At 31.0% G+C, this 20,479-nt stretch overlaps 3 protein-coding genes across 9 annotated transcripts in view; 1 reads left to right on the top strand and 2 right to left on the bottom strand.

Moving 5' to 3' along the window:
• LOC126749137 (microtubule-associated proteins 1A/1B light chain 3C-like) overlaps positions 1-19,342 on the bottom strand; it is a 38,105-nt gene extending 18,763 nt beyond the window's left edge. Inside the window, exon 1 of one of the 2 annotated variants that reach the window (XM_050458809.1) lies at positions 19,156-19,342. In XM_050458809.1, coding sequence (XP_050314766.1) covers positions 19,156-19,225 — 70 coding nt within the window. In that variant the 5' untranslated portion in view covers positions 19,226-19,342. Of the gene's footprint in view, positions 1-11,886; positions 12,136-19,155 lie in introns of those variants that run through there. The other variant, XM_050458800.1, reaches the window with a different exon arrangement.
• LOC126749023 (structural maintenance of chromosomes protein 2-like) overlaps positions 1-20,479 on the bottom strand; it is a 445,423-nt gene that overhangs the window by 312,464 nt on the left and 112,480 nt on the right. The window lies entirely within an intron of this gene.
• The window catches only part of LOC126748915 (biotin--protein ligase), a 227,154-nt gene that overhangs the window by 25,428 nt on the left and 181,247 nt on the right, over positions 1-20,479 (top strand). The window contains exon 1 of one of the 6 annotated variants that reach the window (XM_050458466.1): positions 19,026-19,077. The exons of the other annotated variants lie outside the window; for them this stretch is intronic. The gene's annotated coding sequence lies outside the window, so the exon portion shown is untranslated. Of the gene's footprint in view, positions 1-19,025; positions 19,078-20,479 lie in introns of those variants that run through there. 6 annotated transcript variants of the gene reach the window in all.

The raw sequence follows: 20,479 nt of genomic DNA on the forward strand, positions 1-20,479 counted from the left end.
CAAGAAATACGATATACAATGGATTAAGAGTGCAATTTTTCAAAACAATACACTTCTACATATATTTTTAATCAATAATAATAATAATAACCTAAAATTAAACATTTGAAAAAATTATACTGGCCATAATTAGTGGCCCATCCTGGATAATTTTTAATAAATCTTTTTTATCTTTATGATGTGATGTGTCGTTATCTAAACACATAAATAATTGTTGCTAGGGGATCGACAACGACTCTTAATGTGCTTGTTTACTCTTTGATTTTCTATTATTAAACACAAATCGGGTTCAAAAATCTGCACAAGTTTTTTTCCCAGCAAAACATGTCGGAATGCCATTAAACACTCTAACTAGCCTTAACCTTTATTTTGAATTTTTATCGATTGTTTAATGTTAATATTCGGCAGACTCGTCCGCGAGTTCACGTCAATGAAAAGATGATGCAATTTTACTATAGGTTGAAGTAGATGCTTAATTGTAAGTTTTGATGAATGGTGGTAACGTATGTGCGTGCAATCGGAAATACTAGTTCAATAAACGTAAACTTGAGAGATTACGTCTTGCTGATATAATTTTATCTTCAGAGGAGAAAAAAGAGCAAAGAATCAAAGCCAAGAAGCAGAAATTGACTTCTGTAAACTTTCATGTTAAATAAAAAATATTTGAATGGTCTATAATAGCATTTTTAGAGGTAGTTTTTGGAGGAAGATCAGAGGTCTTCACTATTGTTAACTTGACGTGTTACCCTTCTTCCCGTTATTTAAAAATCTAGATTATTCATTGGAGCTAAATAATTGAAACAGCGCAAACATTTTACTTCCTCCTAAATTCCACAAAAGTGCCCCTCCTACCCATGCTTCTTTTCTCGCCCATTGGACTTATTAAATATATGATATCAATATTATCATATACCAATTATTAAATAGTTTTATAAAGGCAATTCTGCAGTACAATGCAGGGATTTGTTGTCAATTTCATTTGAAAATAGATTGATTTAATTGCGAAAAACCAATTTTAAAAGTGATTTTGACTTTTGAGACATCCTTTTGTCTTCAAGATTGTTACAATTTCACACTGAAGTAGAGGAACCTTCTATCGAAAGGGTCCAGGAGCAAGAATGACTAGAAGAAATGGTTTGTAGTGCTCTAAAAGTGGATAGAAGTGGACAAAACGCAGGAGATGTTTTCCGATTTCCCAAGGTCTGCTTCAGCCTTTTATTAAAATAGTTAATTTTTATTAAGTTTATTTTTATGAGAATAATACTTTAATTTTCATTATGCCAAGACACAGCATCATAAAAATTTTGAGATTACGATTTTATGTGGGTTGTATATTGATGTATTTAAAGCCTGCATCAGAAAAATATCTTAGAATAAATGTCTTGCGAAATCTTAGAACAAAGGGTAGAATTAGTAAACAACAACTTTGTTTGAGTTCAACAAGTGCACAGGGGCAAGGGGGATGATTATAAATATATTCATCGATTCTCTGTTGTCAAGTTTACACGCATTTTCAAAAGAAGAATTTTTAGCTATATATCAACACATATAATAATGTTAATTTAACTTTGGTGTTAGATTTTGGATTAAAAATAAAAAGTAGAAATAGATATATGCTAAGCGCATAAATAACATCTTTTAAGCAAAGAAAATTATGAACATTCTTATTCCAACTGTTTCTAAAAAATATGAAAGGGCAACACGGCAAGCAAAAGTTGATGTCATCTTGCGAAATGGCATCTTGACAAACGGCTTTGTGTTTACATTTGGCATTTGTGAAGAACAAGAAATAAGGTTGAGTCATTTCAGTGTTTTTGTGAACTGTTAGTAATTGTTGAACTGAACGATAGTAAAAAATTATGCCGTTTGTGCCGCACCATGGAAAAAGGGCGATTTAAGCCGATTTTTTTCACAAGTAAATACCGATATTGTCATAACATCATATCAATAGACAACCGCCGTCATAAACGTAGAATAATAAAAAACTTATTAAGAAATCTATAATAAATATAAAATATTTCATTTTCAAAAAAATGCTTTTTATTTTATAAGTACCTTTACTCTAATGAAGTACGTTAAAAAAACAAGAGAGTTCATCAACAGTAATATTGTTTATAATTTAAAGCATAATCTATTAATAATAAATATCTATCAAGTAAATATTTTTTGACGACGTCACGACAAAGATTACTTTTGTCGGTGGAATCAACAATGCGATCGAGCAGCGTTGCGATGTTGTTGCCTTTTTCTCTAATATACGTTATATATAACGTTTGCTAATATCATTTAACTTTGAAGTGTGTTTTTTTTGCCATTTCTAGCGATTTCTACATAAGTATTTGCCATCATTGCATCAGAGATGTTGCAAGCAAACAAACTGCCCATAGTTCCACGGCAATGCTACTTCTAGCTTTTCAGTGTGAAAAAATTTAAGTGTGAAATCTTATTGCAAATAATAAAGTTATCCCCATCAAAGTTGGACGCTTCGAACTGAAAAACAACAACGTAGCGGAGCGCACGAAATGCATCCGTGCGCATTTCCATATTTTGTCTTTAAATACTAGGCGTAATGAATTAGTACCCAACCTGTATATTATATACAATACTCCACAAACATTTGGAAACGTCTAAGAAAACCAATAAAATCTAAAATAATCCTCAATGCAATAGCATACGAGAAAAAAAACTTATTTAGCAAGATGGCAGATTACTTAACATCTTATATAACAAAAAAAACTTAGATTGTTAGTTGAAACTGATTTAGAAATTCTAAAAAATTGGTACCACATAGTTTGGAAACAAAACAAAAAAAAATTAAAATTATATACAATTTTAGTATTTGGGTGGTACCAAAACCTTGTGTTTTTAATACAGCTCTACATCCATTTTGCATGGAGTTTACTTATTCGATACATTTTCCCATTCCAATTTTATTGTATTAAATAAAACATTATTTTGTATGTTATGTGATCTGATATTTCAATATTTTTAATCCCAGAGGTTTTCTCTTAGGTTAAGATCAGGCCTACGGCATATCCGTAACATTCACATTATAGTTTTGAAACCAATTTTTTACCAACCGTGTAGTATGTTTTGGCTGGTAGTACTGTTGCAAGTGCCGTATTAAAGGCATATTTTCCCTTATGTAAGCATAAGACTTCTTAAGATATCTAAATAAACATGTTGAACCATTATTTATTTATTTATTTATTTATTTAGCAGTTTGTTTCCAACAAGCAAAGCCCAGTTACAGGAAAATCTACAATTAATGTTTTGAAAGCGTAAACAAGTATTAAATTACTATAAATTAAATAACAAAAAGAAAGAAAAATAAGGAAAACTTAAATTACTATAGTAACATCATGTATATATCAAAATTAAAGGAGATGTAAATTAATATTAGAATGAACAAAGAAAGGAATTCATGGGACAAGGGAAAAAAGGAAGAGAAAAGGAATTATGGTAACTGTTGGTTTGTCAGAGACAAAACTAGATCCTTTATAGAGCATACAAATATGTCACAGGTTGATGATACTGAATTAAAAATTCTGCACATTTGATATACGGGATCCTGAAACCTAATGTTAGTTCTGGCGCGATCTAAAGCAAAAGTGATATTTGCTCTAGAAGCAAATCGTGGTACATGAAGTAGAATATCGTTCAAGAGAGGAGGAGAATTTATTTGATTATTGACCAACTTCCATAAGAATGTTGCAAAATGAATTGTTCTCCTCATGGCCAGATATTGCAGATTAAATCTACCTAACATCAGATCATGATCATGTCCCCTAACAGGATATATTCCATCCTCACGAAACATAAGAAACTTTAAAACCCTTCTCTGAACACTCTCGATGTAGTCAACATGGCATTCATAGAAAGGACACCACACCAAGGAACCGTATTCCAGTCTAGATCTAACAAAGGAAAAGTACAATAGTTTTATTGAGTTTGAGTTGTTAAAGAGTCGGCTATTTCGAATGACAAAACCCAGAAGTTTCAACGAGGAGGTCACTGTCTGTTCAATATGTGGCACAAATGTGAGCCTATCGTCGAATACAACCCCTAGATCTTTAATAGAAGTACTTCTACAGAGGATTTGATTGTCTATATTGTAATTAAACAAAACAGGATCCTTGGTTCGGTGAAAGGAGATCACACAGCATTTCGAGATGTTAAGACATAACTGATTTCGACTGCACCACCCCCTAATTAGGTCCAAGTTACTCTGTAAGAACAAGGAGTCCAAGATACTATTGATACACCAGAATATTTTCAGATCATCCACATAAGCTAGTCTAAGGTAGGAAATCAATTCTATAAGATCATTAATATAAAAGATAAAAAGAAGTGGGCCGAGATTGGATCCCTGTGGGACTCCAGAAGTTGAAACAAAGGTATTAGATCTGCAACCTTCCACCTCAACAAACTGTAGACGGTCAATAAGGTATGACGAAAGCAACGAAATTAGCCTTTCTGAGAAGTTGAATTGCTTGTTCCATTTTTCCAGCAGAATGCTATGATTTATCTGATCGAAAGCCTTACTGAAATCAGTATACACCACATCAAGCTGACTTTTTCTATCGAGGGCTGAAGAAATAAAATGAGTCACATTACAGAGGTTAGTGATGCACGACCTTTTAGGAATAAAACGGTGCTGATCTATAGAGAGTAGTGATTGAACTGTTATAGACAATAGTTTCAAAAGTTTTGGAAAAATTGCAAAGTATGGAGATAGGTCGGTAGTTGTAGATTCTGTTTATATTGTCTTTTTTGTGAATTGGTATTACTTTAGCACATTTCCAGACGCCTGGAAATTTGCCAGTTTTCAAAATAAGGTTAAAAATATGACATAAAGGCTGACAAAGGACAAACATGCAGTCTTTAGCCACAAAACTTGTAACACCATCTGGACCGGCTGTCAACTTGTTTTTTAGCCTCCGACTAGCAGCAATAATTTCCTCAGTGGTAATTGATGGAAGAATGTCAATGAGGTCTGAGGAATTAGGAGGATAGGTTTTTGCGAAGTTGATTGGATCTTTATAGGCATTCTGAAAAAGTTTGGCAAAAGCTGGCACAATATTTTCTGTTCCTTGAAAAGAATTACCATTGGCATCGCACGTGATAGACGGAAGTGAAGAGTGACCCTTTCTTAGCTCTAACAAAAGACCAAAACGATGAGGGATCAGTGACAATGTTCTCCTCGGCTTGGGTCACAAATGAGTTATAGGGCTCACGGGCTTGAGATTTTACTGTCTGACGAAGCCTGTTGTATCTGGAAAGATTAAATTCAGTTGGAGAGGATCTATTATCACGATATGCTTTTTCCTTCTTAAAGATATTAGAAATAATTTGTTTTGAAAACCATACTGGAAATCGCCGTCGTCTTCGTTGTTTTAAAGGTGCTGAAGCAGCAAAAGCTAAATCAAGTCTTTTGTAAAGTTCCTTGCAAGCGCTGTCAACGTCAGAAGACTGCAAGATGGACAACCAGTCTGCATCAAGCAACAAATTATACATGAGTGGAAAGTCTGCTTCTCTGAAGTTAAACTGCTGTAGATTATTTGAACTTATATAAGGATTAGATTTATGAGGGGAAGCCGATTTAAAAGAAATTGTCAAAGCAGGATGATGCAAATCTTCGTCAATAAGCGGTGATATACTTTTGATGACACTGACGTCGAAATTTGAAAAAACTAAGTCAAGAAGCCTATTATTAACATTTGGAATATTGTTAAACTGCTTAAGACCAAGGATCTCGCATAGGTTGGTCAAAAGCATGCACTTGACACTGCTAGCTGCGGTTGTCTGATAAGACGGAACATTACAATCTTATATGATCTATGCGAACAATTCGACCCGGTCCGGACCTGCATAAACAACCCGTTACCATAATTTCAACTTCTCCATGTTGGCAACTAGTACTTTGGATCAAGCCTTTTTTTGACTGGATGCCTTAAAAATTTTATCCTGTCACTACTAAAAGAACAAAAATTTACTCTCGTCACTAAATAATTTCGGATTTCATTTTTCAGTGCTCCAAGAAAAGCGCTCTAGCGAATTTGATGCTTTTTTGTCGATTTGTTGGAGAAATTAATTATTTCTTTACAACAATTTTCATGTTATTAGTTAACTAGCGTTGATGAATAAGTTTATTATGATTTTCTTTTGCTGATTTTCTCGGGTTAGCTGTGGAATTACACTTTATTATACGATTAGTATGTACTGACATTTTTCGCAGACGGTCACTTTTAAAGACTAAATGTAAAAATATAAAGACTTTTAAGTCTTTATATTTTTGTATTACATGGGAGTTTGATTTTTTGATTACATGGATAGATTTGATTTACATGGATTACTACCAACTTTATAAATAATAGGTAAATGCTTATAAGAAAGAGATATATAAGTATGTTGTGTAAATTTTTCCAAACTTTTGTGGGGTACTGACTACCATATAGATGGTATATACATGTATATGGTATATACGTATAGATGGTAAAGCCTCCTCCTAAACATTTTCGATGAGATTTTTGCGACGTATCTTGTATACTATTATACTACTATTTTGTATATTCTTGTGTACTGTCGATCGACTTGATTTAAGACTATTTGCAAAGAAAGTCGGCATTTCAAGGGGCAAAACAAATAAGCTACCCAACTTTGTGAAATATAGGTAATACAACCATCAAAATTCTAATAACATAAAAAAGAGACAGAATCGGTTAACAAATTAACACGTCAAAATGGAATCCGTACATAGGAAGTTATTGATTTTAACATAGAAAAAATAATTATACAAATAAATTTATAATGAAAATATTAAGAAAAGAGAAAATAGTGTAAATAAAAAAAGCTGTCAATATAATAAGAAAGATTAGTATGTATTAATTATTTCAAAAGCCTTACTATAATGCTTGTTAAAGTTTTCAATGATTTTTAATTAGTAAGTGATTAAACTCAAAAAAATCACGAATAATCAGCAAGTCATTCTCAAGTATATATATTCAGTATTGTGTATATTATATTCAGTATTGTGTATATTCAGTAGCAATGGGTATCTTGTATCTCTGGAATAATTATCTTCAGATTGAACAAATATTTCAAGAAGCGATCTTCACCGACTTTTTAGGCTTTTATTCCTTTTTACTGTTATCTAATATTAAAAATAAAAGTCGTATGGTCTGCTGAAAAAATACACATACTATTCCATTTTAAATTTTCCAAAAAGGCGCCCAATATTTGTTAAAACAGCGTCTACTGTCAAATATATATTATTAATACTAATAGATATAATTAATGCTCTTGTAAATGAGACCTAGATCGTTTGATTCCGATTGTCCAATTCGGAGTTAATTAGCTTTAAATGAAAATAGATTAACGTTCTTCCACTACTTTATTTTAGCAGATAGGACAAATGGTCTAAGTAAAAAAATCGAAATTTACTAAGGATTATAATATGCCCATCTATTATCTATTTATCTACAGGGTGTCCTATTTGATATGTGCGACTATTGCTATTTCCAGAACTATTGAAGATACGAGGACAGTTAAGCTAGAAAAAAGTTGGCAATTTTGATTCTTATAGTAGGTAAATACTTTTACAGCGTTGGAAAATGTTCATTAGTTCGTGAATTACAGGGTGAAAAGCGCCAACTTTTATTTTAATTATTATTTCCAAAACTATTACTTTTAGAAACTTTTTTTAGAACTAATTTTTTGTGCTGTACAAAACCTCACCTTTAATTTTTTTATGACGTTTGGAATCTTGGCAAAAAACTTCTTTTTTTTTAAATACGGAGCTGCATTTTTTATACCTTATTTTGAAAGCATTTTTTATTCCCTTTAAAATGATGTTTCTCATTCATATGTTTCCCAACGTTTCAACGTATTAAGAACCATCATCAGGAATTTTTCCTTAGTGCGGATCTGACTTTTTTAATTGCTTAAAAGTTAAATACTCTTCTTTTCTTCATGATTTAAAATTTTCGCGCCAGTTTTTATTCATGTTAATATTTATTGGATTGGTAATAACGGTCCTATAAATTGGCCCGCAAGATCGCCTGATATAACACCCATGGATTTTTCCATATCGGGTTTTATTAAGAACTAGGTTTATCAAATTAAGCATCAAAATTTAGAGAATCTAAGTTTAAAAATAAGCGTACAATAAATTTCAATTCATTTAACAACATTCAAAGAAAAATTTTAACCAATGCGCTCAAATGATTACAAAATAATGGTGGTCATTTTGAACATTTAGATTAATAAGAATTTATTTTATAATTATGTACATATTATTTAAGAGCCTTTATTAATTTTTTTAACTACCTCCTTTTAATATTGATGTTTAACATTTAGTAGCAATAATGTTATCCAGCAGATCCAGAGAATAAATTGATCACAGCTAAACAAATTGTAGATTTTTTAAAGGTTATTTAAAAAAACAAGTAATTTTGTGTCTAAAATAGAATTATTATTAATATTACCACTTTTATATTATTTTAGCGTTTTTAAATATTTTTAAATAATAAACAAAAAGATAAACTTTTTAGTGTAATAATAAGTAATTAATTTACAGTTGAAAAAAAAATTAGGCTCGCATTAATGAAAAATTTCTGATGATGGTTATTAATACGTCGAAACGTTGAGAAACATATGAATGAGATGTATCATTTTACAGGGAATAAAAGAATGCATTTAACATAAGTTATAAAAAATGCAGGTTCGTATTGAAAAAAAAAAATTGATAGTCGTTGCCAAGATACCAACGTCATAAAAAAAACTTAAAGGTGAAGTTTTGTAGAGAACAAAAAATTATAAACCTTTGTAATTAAAAGTAAGTTTCTAAAATCAATCGTTTTGGAAATAATAATTAAAATAAAATTTGGCATTTTTTATAAATCACTCTGTAATTCACGAACGACAAAATTTTTTGCAACGCTGTAAAACGATATACAATAAGCATCAAAATTGGCAACTTTTTTCTAATTTAACCGAAGAACCATAATACAGAATCGTGTGAAAATTTGCAGTTATTAGATTTTATTTTTTAGCCGGATTATAGATTATATGGTTTTATTCGCAAACTTGCAATTAATTTTCCAATGACAATTGGCTGTTCAACAAAACAGAAATTAGATTTAAAAAAAAAGAGAAGAATTCAAAACCTACAGTATAAAAATTCACATAAAGAAAAGAAAAAAAAAGTAATATAAAATGTTTATAAATAATTTTTTAATATCAAAACGCGTACTTTCTTCTGCGTCATTTCTATATGAAAAGAGTTAAAAAAATTTCGCAAACAATGGCGTGCTTACACAAAACTACTTGTGTATTTGTGACGAAATCTAAAAATATAAATATCTTTTATCTTAAAAATTATTAAAAAATATATATAGATTTGTTTTTGATTTTTATGAAACACAAATATATCTCAGTTTTGATTAAAAGCTTTTTAGGTTAGAAAGGTCAATGAAAAATTTGTTTTTTTTTTACTGTCGAGACATTTGAATTCTCATTTAAAGTTGTTGGTTTTAAGGAAAAGATAAAATAAAGAAAATGCATGAAGAAATCGCTAAAGTCTGGTATAGCAATAAAAGCTTACCACGGTTTTGTAGGAATTTTTAAGATTAAACAAATTTAACACACACACAACCACTATTTTTTGGCTAAAATAATTTAATTAAAAAAGGTAAATAACAGATTTCCAATTTTTCTTTTCCATATTGTGTAAAGCATGGAGAAAAAACTGTTCTCAGCTTCGAATATTAATAATATTGGAACGTTGTCAGTAAGCTGTCATGGTGACAAGTGATACTTAGTGTTAATGTTTGAATTGGAATTTTTATTTATTACTGGGCATTTTATTTATTACTATGTGCCAATCTGTCTATGAAGCTCCGACGATACCCTGAACTTCTTCATATGGGGGTTTTTGAAAGGGTTGCATTCAAAACGCTTACGAGAATTAAGAAATAGAAGTTTAGCGCTGCTATCGGATTTATTATACGACGATGTGAATTATGTGGTCAGCAAAATGGTTCATATTTGGAACATCTTTAAATTCGTATTTGAGTGTGGCTGTTTCCCTAATTTTTTTTAAATACACGTTTCGTTATAAAGATAGTATTATTACCCTGTTCCAAGTCAAATTTTAGCGATTTTTTCATGCATAAGAAGATGTTTTATTTTCTTACTTGGAAACAGTGCCTCGTATATAAAAAATTAAAGGAACCTATTTTGCTCCAAGTTATGAGGATTTCAAGAGTAATTTTTATTTTTGGAAAAACCAGTGGTTTATTTTTTTGTCTAAAAATATTCAGTCTCGATGCAACGGAAAAAAAATGTGCAGAAATCGATTTATTATATGTTATTTGTTATTATATATTTATCCTCAAAGCTCTAAATGTTTTTAATATGTAAGTGCGATACCTTGTTGAAGCAGAAATTAAAAGAACTGTTGAATCTACATAAGATTTCAATATGGTGCCAAAGTGGTTAATAGTTGCCAAAAGACGAAATATGGGATAATCATTCACTAACATACAGGCGAAAAAAGTTGACATGCGAGTCATTTATTTTGCTCTGCGACTTAAGAAACATCAGGAAAAATTAAATTTAAAAATATCAGTTTTATCTGTAAATTTTGCTATTTTTCCATAAATTAACTGATCTTGTAAAATAAGAGTTTTTGAAATACCAATGGTAAGTCGTATATTTACGTATACATATTATATATAATATATAATATATATAGTTTACGTAATACGTATGTTTTGCAATATAAAGTAACATAAAAATCCACAAAAAACAAAATTATGTAAATTTATTAAATTAGTCCAATGATTAATCACGTCCCATAGCGTTAAAATTGGAAAAACGTACATGTCACCTCATGCCGTCGTGAGTGATCACATCCTCCCGTCGTGATAAAATTTAGTTTTCCACTCTTAGTGAAAAATATTCAAATCTATCCATTTTGCAAACAACCCAACCATGTTTAGTGCATTTTTGTAAAAGCCGGTATTCTTCATAATTACCAGTGTTCTAAGGGTATTATTGAAATGGTGTACACAAAAATTCGGAGGGTACTCCTAAAAATAGTAAAAAAGTTGCTATAAGTATAGGGTGGAAAATGCATTATTAAGGGAGTAAGAGTGCCCCTTACTCCCTTAATATGGAAAGGATGAATAAAAAAAAGGTTTTTTTTTAAATTGTAGGTCACTCTGAACATTTATTATGAATTAATTAATGAATGCATTATTTTAATCAGGAAATTTGTTATTTGGTTTATTTAATTTTTTTACACTTATAAAATGTTTTAAAGAAATCATGAAATTAAAAAAAATGTTTGTAAATTGTAGGTCACTTTGAACATTTATTATGAATGAATTAAGGAATGCATTATTTTAATCAGGAAATTTGTTATTTGGTTTATTTTATTTTTTAAACTTATAAAATGTTTTAAAGAAATCATGAAAATAAACCCTCGTCTAAAAAAATTACCTCAAAGAAGTTATTCACGAAACAGCTCCCTACCCTTGCAAAAACTACCTTTTCCGATTTTCCAAATCATTTTACAGTATCACCATTTGATTTAAGGTCAAAATTTATGGAAAATATTTGCAAAGATTGATATGGCAAAGGTTTTTTAAGCCTTCAAATGAAAAAAACGTTTTTTAAAAAACTCCTTTAATATACATTTTTCGCCCTATCCTTATAGGAATTCTTTTTCCTATTTATAGGAGTACTATCACATCTTGATTTTTTTTAGATCATTTCAATGACATTCTATATACGAGGCGTATAAAATTCCGCAAAGAGCAAAAAGTATTCTTCTTTTAAACACATATCTTAATTAAAACGTATCAAGTACTTGGTACAAACCTTTTTGTGAGTTTGTTCCATTTTCCTCCTTCTTAGAACTATTACCATTTCTACCAACAAAACTTCTCGTACTTCTTGTCAATGCTGCTTGGCGCATGTTTAAATTCACTATTTTATTATAAATTTTTTGCAACAACCACTTAACTTTGACACAGTTTCATAAAATATACAAATATGAAAAAAATTAGCTTATCGGATAATGTAAAGAATGTATTTTGAAAAAGAATCGTGTAGTTCGCCGCGTCTCGAGAATTACTACTGGCTTTGGAATTTTTGTAAAGACATATATATTTATTTGTCCTTTTATTGTGATGGTATTTGTTTAGATTTTATCGGGCATTAGGTTTGTCGTCACGTCCGAGATTTTGAATCATATCTGTTTGTTCTCGAGTCGTTTTATTTGATGGATATAGACCGTAATGCCTCAACCCAAGATGTAATTACCTTTGTAATTATTATGACGTATATATTAAGATTTCCAATAATATGCTTTATTAAAAATTTATAAGTTACTCGAATACTAATATCAATGAATATTAATATAATCATTTATGTCCAACTTATAATTAGTCATAATTTTGTCATGAAAATCTTAGTAAATGATTAAAACATTTAACCAATTAATGGATAACTTAGGGATATTTATAATCAGCTTACCACTGCAAAAAATATTGTAAAACCTAAGTAAAATGTTATAAAAGATAGTTTAAATAATAATTAAAAGCTTTAATTTTTAAGAAAAGTTTGACTTTGTATCTTTGAAAGATTATATTACATACCAAAAATGTTACTTGTGATACATTATTAAAAAGTGAAGATTTTAAAAATGTAAAAACCAAATTTGGCGCTTATAAGAAAAAACACAGTTGACGATGGTTGGCAAAAGACAACATCATGTAGCACGAAAAAAGTGGTAATGCAAAAGTACAAATTATTTTAAAACCGGACAAAAAAGCTCAGAAAAAAATTAAATCTATTCATCAAAATTTCGTATTTTTTCGACTATCTTCGGAACCATATGAAATTTAAAATTTTTTTAAACGGCATATTAAGCTCAACATCTCAAACTCAACTTTGCCCTAATTTAAGCATCATCTCTTATAGATTCCGAGATCCCCATGTTGAGGGTCGAATTTGAGACACAGTGTATATTTCAACTTGAAGTATATAGTTGTATACAAGTTGAAATATATAGACTTTGTTTAGACCTTTTGGCGTCTATCAAAGATTTTTTTTTAGTAATAAGTAAATAGATAATAATTATACAAATAAAAAACAAACAGATAACTAAGTACTAGCTAGCCAAGTAGGTACAATATATTAAACGATATTCAATGCTCCAATGGCGCAGGCATAAATTTTCATAGGTGTACGTACCTATTATTATTCTTTATGTCTTCAGATATTGGTTGGTTTCCTTTCTGCACTAGATATTCATGTGTAATGTTTTTTGTGGCCTATTATAAGTTTTTTTTTTCTACCACTGTCTTTTCTTATGAGATTATTATGTATATTTTATTTACTCCAAAGAATCTGTCTTAAATTCTATACAGTTTATTATTTCCACCATTTAATAATATTAAGGTGAAGTTATTTGTATCTTTTACATAAAAATGTTTATAATAAATCATTTAATGGTTCTTCAGCTAATAAATCAGCTTTCCGTTTTTTCGTTTTCCCTTATTCCACTGCGACTGGGGGGGTGTGACCCGGATAAAAGTAATATTATATTTATATAGCGTTTTCTAATTGGTTTAATTTCCAGGGCAAGAGGGTGTTTTGGTTGATTTGATTCAATATAGTCCAATGCACTTTCGGTGGTTATTAACCAATTTGTATTTTTAAAAGAAAATAGATGTTGGATTGATTGATGTATTGCTAGCAGTCCCACTGTAAGAATTTCTGTCCGTGTTAACGTTTTCTCAAAATAAGTGCTATAATAAGATGATCCCACTCTGTTCCATTTTAGACTCATCAGTGTATGTGATTTGGTAAGGTTTGAATGTGATTGTGCTGTTTAGGGTACGTTTTTGTTAGGGTAATTTGTTAGATACGTAATATGAAGGATTATTTGTCTTTTTTTTAATCTTTTGATAGGTTCTAAGTAGTTCTGTAAGTATATATCGCCTGATGCAGACCATATACCCAAGCTCGTTTACAAATCGCCAAAAACTAGGCAATCCACTATACTTACAATTGACAATGTTATTTAAAATCAGTCATATCGAGTGATCGTATCGAGTTTTTAGTGCGTGATTTTGGAATCCCAATGATGGTTTAAAAACAATGTCAATAAAATAAATAAATTTAGTTCGGTTATACGTCAAACATCAGTGTCGTCAACTTCATTACCGTTATTTAATATATTTTTTGTTGGCAACACTGAATGGGAGCCATATGCATTAGCAGTCTAGGTATATTTATTAAGTTCGTGGGTTCCAAACATTAAAATCAACTGACAAACGAGAAACGTCAGATCACAGTCACAATACTGACAATTAAAATCAAAACAACACGATTGACGAATTATTTCTTGCTGAGGATAAAAATAATGCAGAAAATAATAAAAGTGGGAAACAGTTTTCTACAAGAAGAAACAAGGCAAGCCACCCGTAGAAATCACTCAGAGCCCTCAAGGGGGTTAAATGATAACAGAAAGTGTCTTTGTTTCTTTCTGGGCTTGCTCCAAAGATAACAAAAGAGAATGTATCAGTTAAAGTTATTTTATTTTTCAACATAGTATACTTTGAGTTCTATACACTTAGTCCAACGTTTCTCCAATTTTTTATCCCTTCGGAAAAATATGATTTGTCGAGGTCATCAAAATAGGCATTTGAGAGATGATTTCGTCGTTGGAGTCAAATCTCTTTCCGCCGAGCCATTTCCTTAAGTTTGGGAATAGGAAATAGTCACTGGGGGCTAAATCTGGAGAATAGGGCGGATGAGGAAGTAATTCGTAACCTAATTCATGGATTTTTGCCATGGAAACTGCACATGTGTGGACCCTTGCATTGTCCTGGTCGAAAACAACTTTTTTTTGGCCAAATGTGGTCTTTTTTCTTTCAGTTCCTCATTGAATCTATCCAATAAGTTGGTATAATATTCTCCATTGATTGTTTTCCCCTTTTGAAGATAGTCAATGTGGATTATACCGCGTGCATCCCAAAAAACCGTCGCCATGACTTTATTGGCTGACAAACCCACCTTTGCCTTCTTGGGCGCCGATTCACCCCGAGAAATCCACTGTTTTGACTGCTGTTTGGTCTCCGGCGTGTTGTGGTGTATCCACGTTTCGTTCACGGTGACGAAACGACGCAATAATTCGTCCATATTGCGGTTGAATAATGCCAAACACTCCTGGGAAATTGTCGCACGGTTGCGTTTGTGAGCAAACGCGGCACCCATCTTGCGGAAAGCTTTCTCATACCCAAATGATCATTCAAAATTAAAACTACTGAACCATGTGAGATGCTTATGGCTTCCACAATCTCTCTCACTTTCAATCTCCGATCGGCTAAAACCATATGGTGAATTTTTTCGATTGTTTTGGATGTAGAGACCTCGACTGGGCGTCCAGAACGTTCGGCATCTTCCGTGCTTGTACGGCCACATCGAAATTCAGTAAACCACTTCTTTACCATGGAAATGGATGGTGCACATAATATTTATCAAGCTTAGCCTTGGTTTGAGTAATGGTTTTTTTCGTAAAAAATAATGCTTAATGAGCACACGAAATTCACTTTTTTCCATTTTCTTCTCAAAACGAGTGGTAGTCTGCTAGCAACAGCTGTCAAACACAAACTAAATGACGCAGCTTGTTTAAATTTTGACAGGCGTCAACTGGCAGTTCTCTGTTGATAGGAGCAGAGTTGCCATTTCCATTAAAGGGCGGGAAATTCAAAAAGTCACGGACTTATTGACCCGCCCTCGTACCATTAATAGGTCTTGACATATTTAATCATTCAGGCCAAATAGTGAGTCTTTGTGTCTTTTTTAGAGATGCACATTTTTTTCAAACTAAAACATAGTTGTTATGTGTTGTTTTACTGACAAGTTTAATTTTCTTAACTTTTAACGGTTAAGTTGGAAATCTTAAGTTCTTCAAAATTTTTTTTCTTTTATTGCCAACGTTTCGGCCTATATTAGGCCTTCTTCAAGGCGAACAGAAAAATCAAAGCTTCTCGTTAGATTGTGAAAAGTAGAATATAGATATATGTTTTAAATGATTCCATTTGGTTTATTCGTTTTTGAGAATATACAGTATTGGCCATAATAGTTGGAACTTTTGAAAATTTATTATATTTTGTGTCCCTTTTAATTAGCATTTTATTTTCTTTTATAAAGTTGTTGTACACGAAAAACTAGTGTTAATTAATTTAAATGTTGACAAAAATTCAGCACCATTAGCAGTTCGAAATTAAAATTTAAAAAAAGGTGGACAAAATACTTGGAACTAAATGATTTTTATTCAAAAACGACATAAAACATAACTTATTGAAACCATAATATTATAGCATTAACTTAGTATTAATTACTGCCTGCATTCTTCTGGGCATTGATTCAATCAAATTTTCAATTATTTGTCTGTCAATGTGAGTCCAGGCTTCAACAAGCTTATGAAATAGTTCATCAGCATTTTTGACTGTTCCAGATGCCTGAATTTTGAGATCCAGATGTTCCCATAAACTTTCAATCGGGTTTAAGTGTGGACTCTGGGCCGGCCACTTTAAAACTGTGATCTTTTCTTGGTCCAGCCATTCTTTTACCAATTTTAACGAATGTTTTGAAAAATATTTGGGAAATATTTAAAATTCGCCTATCTACACGGGTAGTCGTGGCTTTAGGTCTTCCAGTGCTTTTACCTGGTACCACTTTTCCAAATATACGATATTTCTTAATTATCCCTGACACGGTGTTGTTAGGAACGTTTAGTCTTTGAGCAATATTACGCTGCCTAACACCCTGATTGTAAAAATCTAAAATTCTTTGACGAATGTCGCTGGAATAGGCCTTGCCTTTTCCCATGGTAACACAAAATAAAATAAATAAAAAGAACCCACTTGCACACTGGTGTGTCAAAGACTGCCTGTAAAATACATCTTTTATAAAAAGTTCCAAGCATTTTGTCCAGCACAAAAATTTAAAGTATTTCTTATTGTCTGAAATAAGATAAGGTCGAAATTCTGGTATGCTTTTTTGTTTACTTATAAATATGTTTATTGATTGGATGTACAAAAATAAAATATAAATTTAAAACATTGGAAAAATTTTAAAAGTTCCAACTTTTATGGCCAATACTGTATACATAAGTGCTGGTGTGTAAGTAACAACACTAATGATTTATTGTTGGCAATAAAAGAAAAAAGTTTTGAAGAGCTTGGATTTGAATTGACCCTTTGTCCAACTTAACCCTTAAAAGTTAATTAAAAAAAGAGTTCTAGACGAATTACACAAAGGGGCTTGTTTATGTTTTATAACGATCTTTCAAAAATATGTTGGAATTTTGTTGAGAGCTCAGACGTCATGCTGATAGTAAATGTGAAATGCTTGTAAATATTTTAAATGAAACATGTCAACATTTTTCATGAAAAGCATTTTACTATGCGATCAGAAAATATTTGTGGGTGGTTCAATTCTTAAGGTCAGACCTTACCGAGAGGTACCAGGCTGTGCAGTATGGTGGTATGATATCGTCCAAAGAGGAGATAAAAATTTGGGTACTCTAGGCCTTTATCCAATACTTTTGCCATTAAAAAATGAGAAATCAAAATATATATTTTTTTTGATATTTCCGTTGCCGGGTTCCTAGGAGGAACAGAAAATTGCTAAAAGCTGCCTTGTCTCAAGCTGATTACTGTTAAATAAAAGCAAGGCAGAGATAATTGTTTTTATGCTGAGGGATTTTGAAACTTATGATCAATTTGCCTTACAAAGTTTCTGTGTTCTTATTGATCCAAAAGCACAGTAGGATATACCTGTACATATTGAGGTCTTAAAACTAATAAAAATTTGTACCTACTACATCGCCTTGCAGGTAATGTATCTCTTAAGGTACTAAGAACCTCTTATTTTGCAATTTTTTATACACGTGTCATATCCTCTACTTTTGTGGGGTCATACCTTGGGTGCTGATCGTCTGTTTGGGTTGCAGCAAAGGGCAGTTAGGGTGGTAAGTGGTACAGGGATTTTGACATTTTTGAAAATTTGGAATAAATCTTCACTAGTTCATCCTGTACTTTTTATAGTACAGTAATTATTTTCCATCATTTGTTTTTTTTATATTACGAAAGATTGTAAAAATAATATTTTTGTGTCTTGAATTCTCACTTTTTTGCGTTTCCTTCATCTTAATATGTCCTAATTTTTACGAGCGAAGTTATCCATATCTAAATTTTTATTATCTTGAAACCATTTTTTGACATAGAATAGCGGATATTCTTTAATTACTTCTTTTTTTATGAAGTCTAAGTACCATTTTCTTCCTACCATTTTTCAAAATTAAAAAAAAAAGGTTTGTACTTCCGAACATAAAATACGGCAATTATGCGAAACAAATTTCATTTATGTAAAGTTTCAACTTCCGTACGCAAATGAGTGCCAAAAGCAAGAAGTTAATTTTTATTTTGTTAAATACGCTTTCAAGCGTATTTAAGGGCGAAGGTATTTTATTTTATTGAAATACCTTTATTAATGTTAAAATGATTAGCAAAACACGAGCACAAATTGAAATTAAGTCGTTTGGTGAAATCGTATTTTTTTTTTTATTTTACATCAAAGCTTTTTTAGCGCTGCTGAAAATTTAATGAGTTAGTAAGTTTGCATTGATAAATAAATTTGAATAATATTTACATAATTAGCATATGAAATTTATATTTTATAAGATTTCAGCTGTATTTGTTATCAAATTATCGTAAATACTCCAAAATATCTTGCTGATGTTGAAAGGAGTTGAAACATCTTATTAATGTTAATATGTAATAGTGGGTCGATGTTCCAGGTCCAAAAATAGTTTTTTAACTCAAATAATTAATTACCAAATTTTTTGGAGATATAATATTATTTACACGAGATAAGACAATATAATTCCAAATATATTAATATTATTTGATTTAAAATACTCGCAGTTACCGTGTGACAGTGATTTTAAGCGTAAAAAACCTTTTGTTTAAAACTTTATCGGTTAAGAAAAAGGTGAGTTTCCAAATTATACTTATTCATATAGGTATAAAAGAAGCCTTTGGGTTATCAAAGTTTAGGATATTTTCTTACCTTTTGCCCCTAACTTGGACAGCTCAGCAATTTTCATTTCCATAACCATCATTTTCTTATGCCCCTTCATAACTGTTCGATTCAATAATCGACAAACAATAATAATTGTGCAAACGATTAACCGTATATGCTAACTACTATATCTTAAAGGTTGTTTTGTATTCAATATCTACTACTACACTAAGAATAATAACCGATATAAAAGCGACTGTCTTATTATTTATCCAATGAATTAATTGTTAATTTGTCTTATTGATTTTACAAAAATTCCGTGACATCTTTAAACGATAGCAGATTTTTCTGATATATTTCTGCAGTTAGATATTTTGAAATAATTAGTTTATAGTTCGATGTAGCAGTTGGATCGAATTGTTGAGGGCGCGTGAGAATAATTTTGAAAAATGTTAAAATTGATGTATTAAATTGTTTAGAAATCAATACTTCAAGACCGATTAGCAAGCATCCTGCTGATCATACAGATGTATCATCGGCATATTGACACATTAAACCTTTCGTGTTTCAGTTATATATCGTTAGCATACAAAATAAAAAGCAACGGTCCTAGAATCGAGTCTCGGGCACTGCACAATAAATATCCTTTTCTCCTGAAAAATATGACCAACCCTACCTTAACACAGATACCACTTGCATTCTGTACTCTAAGTAAGAATGCACCAATTTCCGCAGATGCCCCTAAGACCATATGGATGACGCTTAATACAATCCCACTGCTTAACAATTTTTGTCTATATTCTAATAAATATGTTTTAAGTGCAATGTTTTTTTTTTGTAATTTAATGAGCGATTGGCATTATTCCAAATTGGTTCCTTCAATTCAATCGTTAGTTGGATTACATTGCTGCTTACTTAAAATATTATGTTTATTCAAAAAATTTAATAATCGGATGTGCATTTCCCTTTCAAAGACCTTTGACACTGACGGGAGCAAGGATACAGGTCTAAGTAACGGCATGAGTTAGTAATGGTAGAGAAAATAGTTTAAAAACTATTGCTATGACTATTGGGTCGGTGTATCTTGTATGTTGAAATGCTTACCACTAAGGCGTGTAAAAGAGTGACACCTTGTGAAATATGCCGTTTATACCTACCCAGAGGCCAAAATGAATCTTCATAAATAACATCCTTTGAATCAGGATTTACATCAACCATGAAAAAATTAAATTTATTAACTATTTATTTTACCTCAATGTCCTCAATGCTTACGTTAGCTTTTTTGAAACATACATTTTGACTACTTCTTCAGTTATTGTACCTTTTACTTACTTTTATTCACTGTCACGAATAGCTACATTTTCCTATTCTG

This window comes from Anthonomus grandis, chromosome 2 (genome assembly GCF_022605725.1).
Source record: "Anthonomus grandis grandis chromosome 2, icAntGran1.3, whole genome shotgun sequence".
Lineage (NCBI taxonomy): Eukaryota > Metazoa > Arthropoda > Insecta > Coleoptera > Curculionidae > Anthonomus > Anthonomus grandis.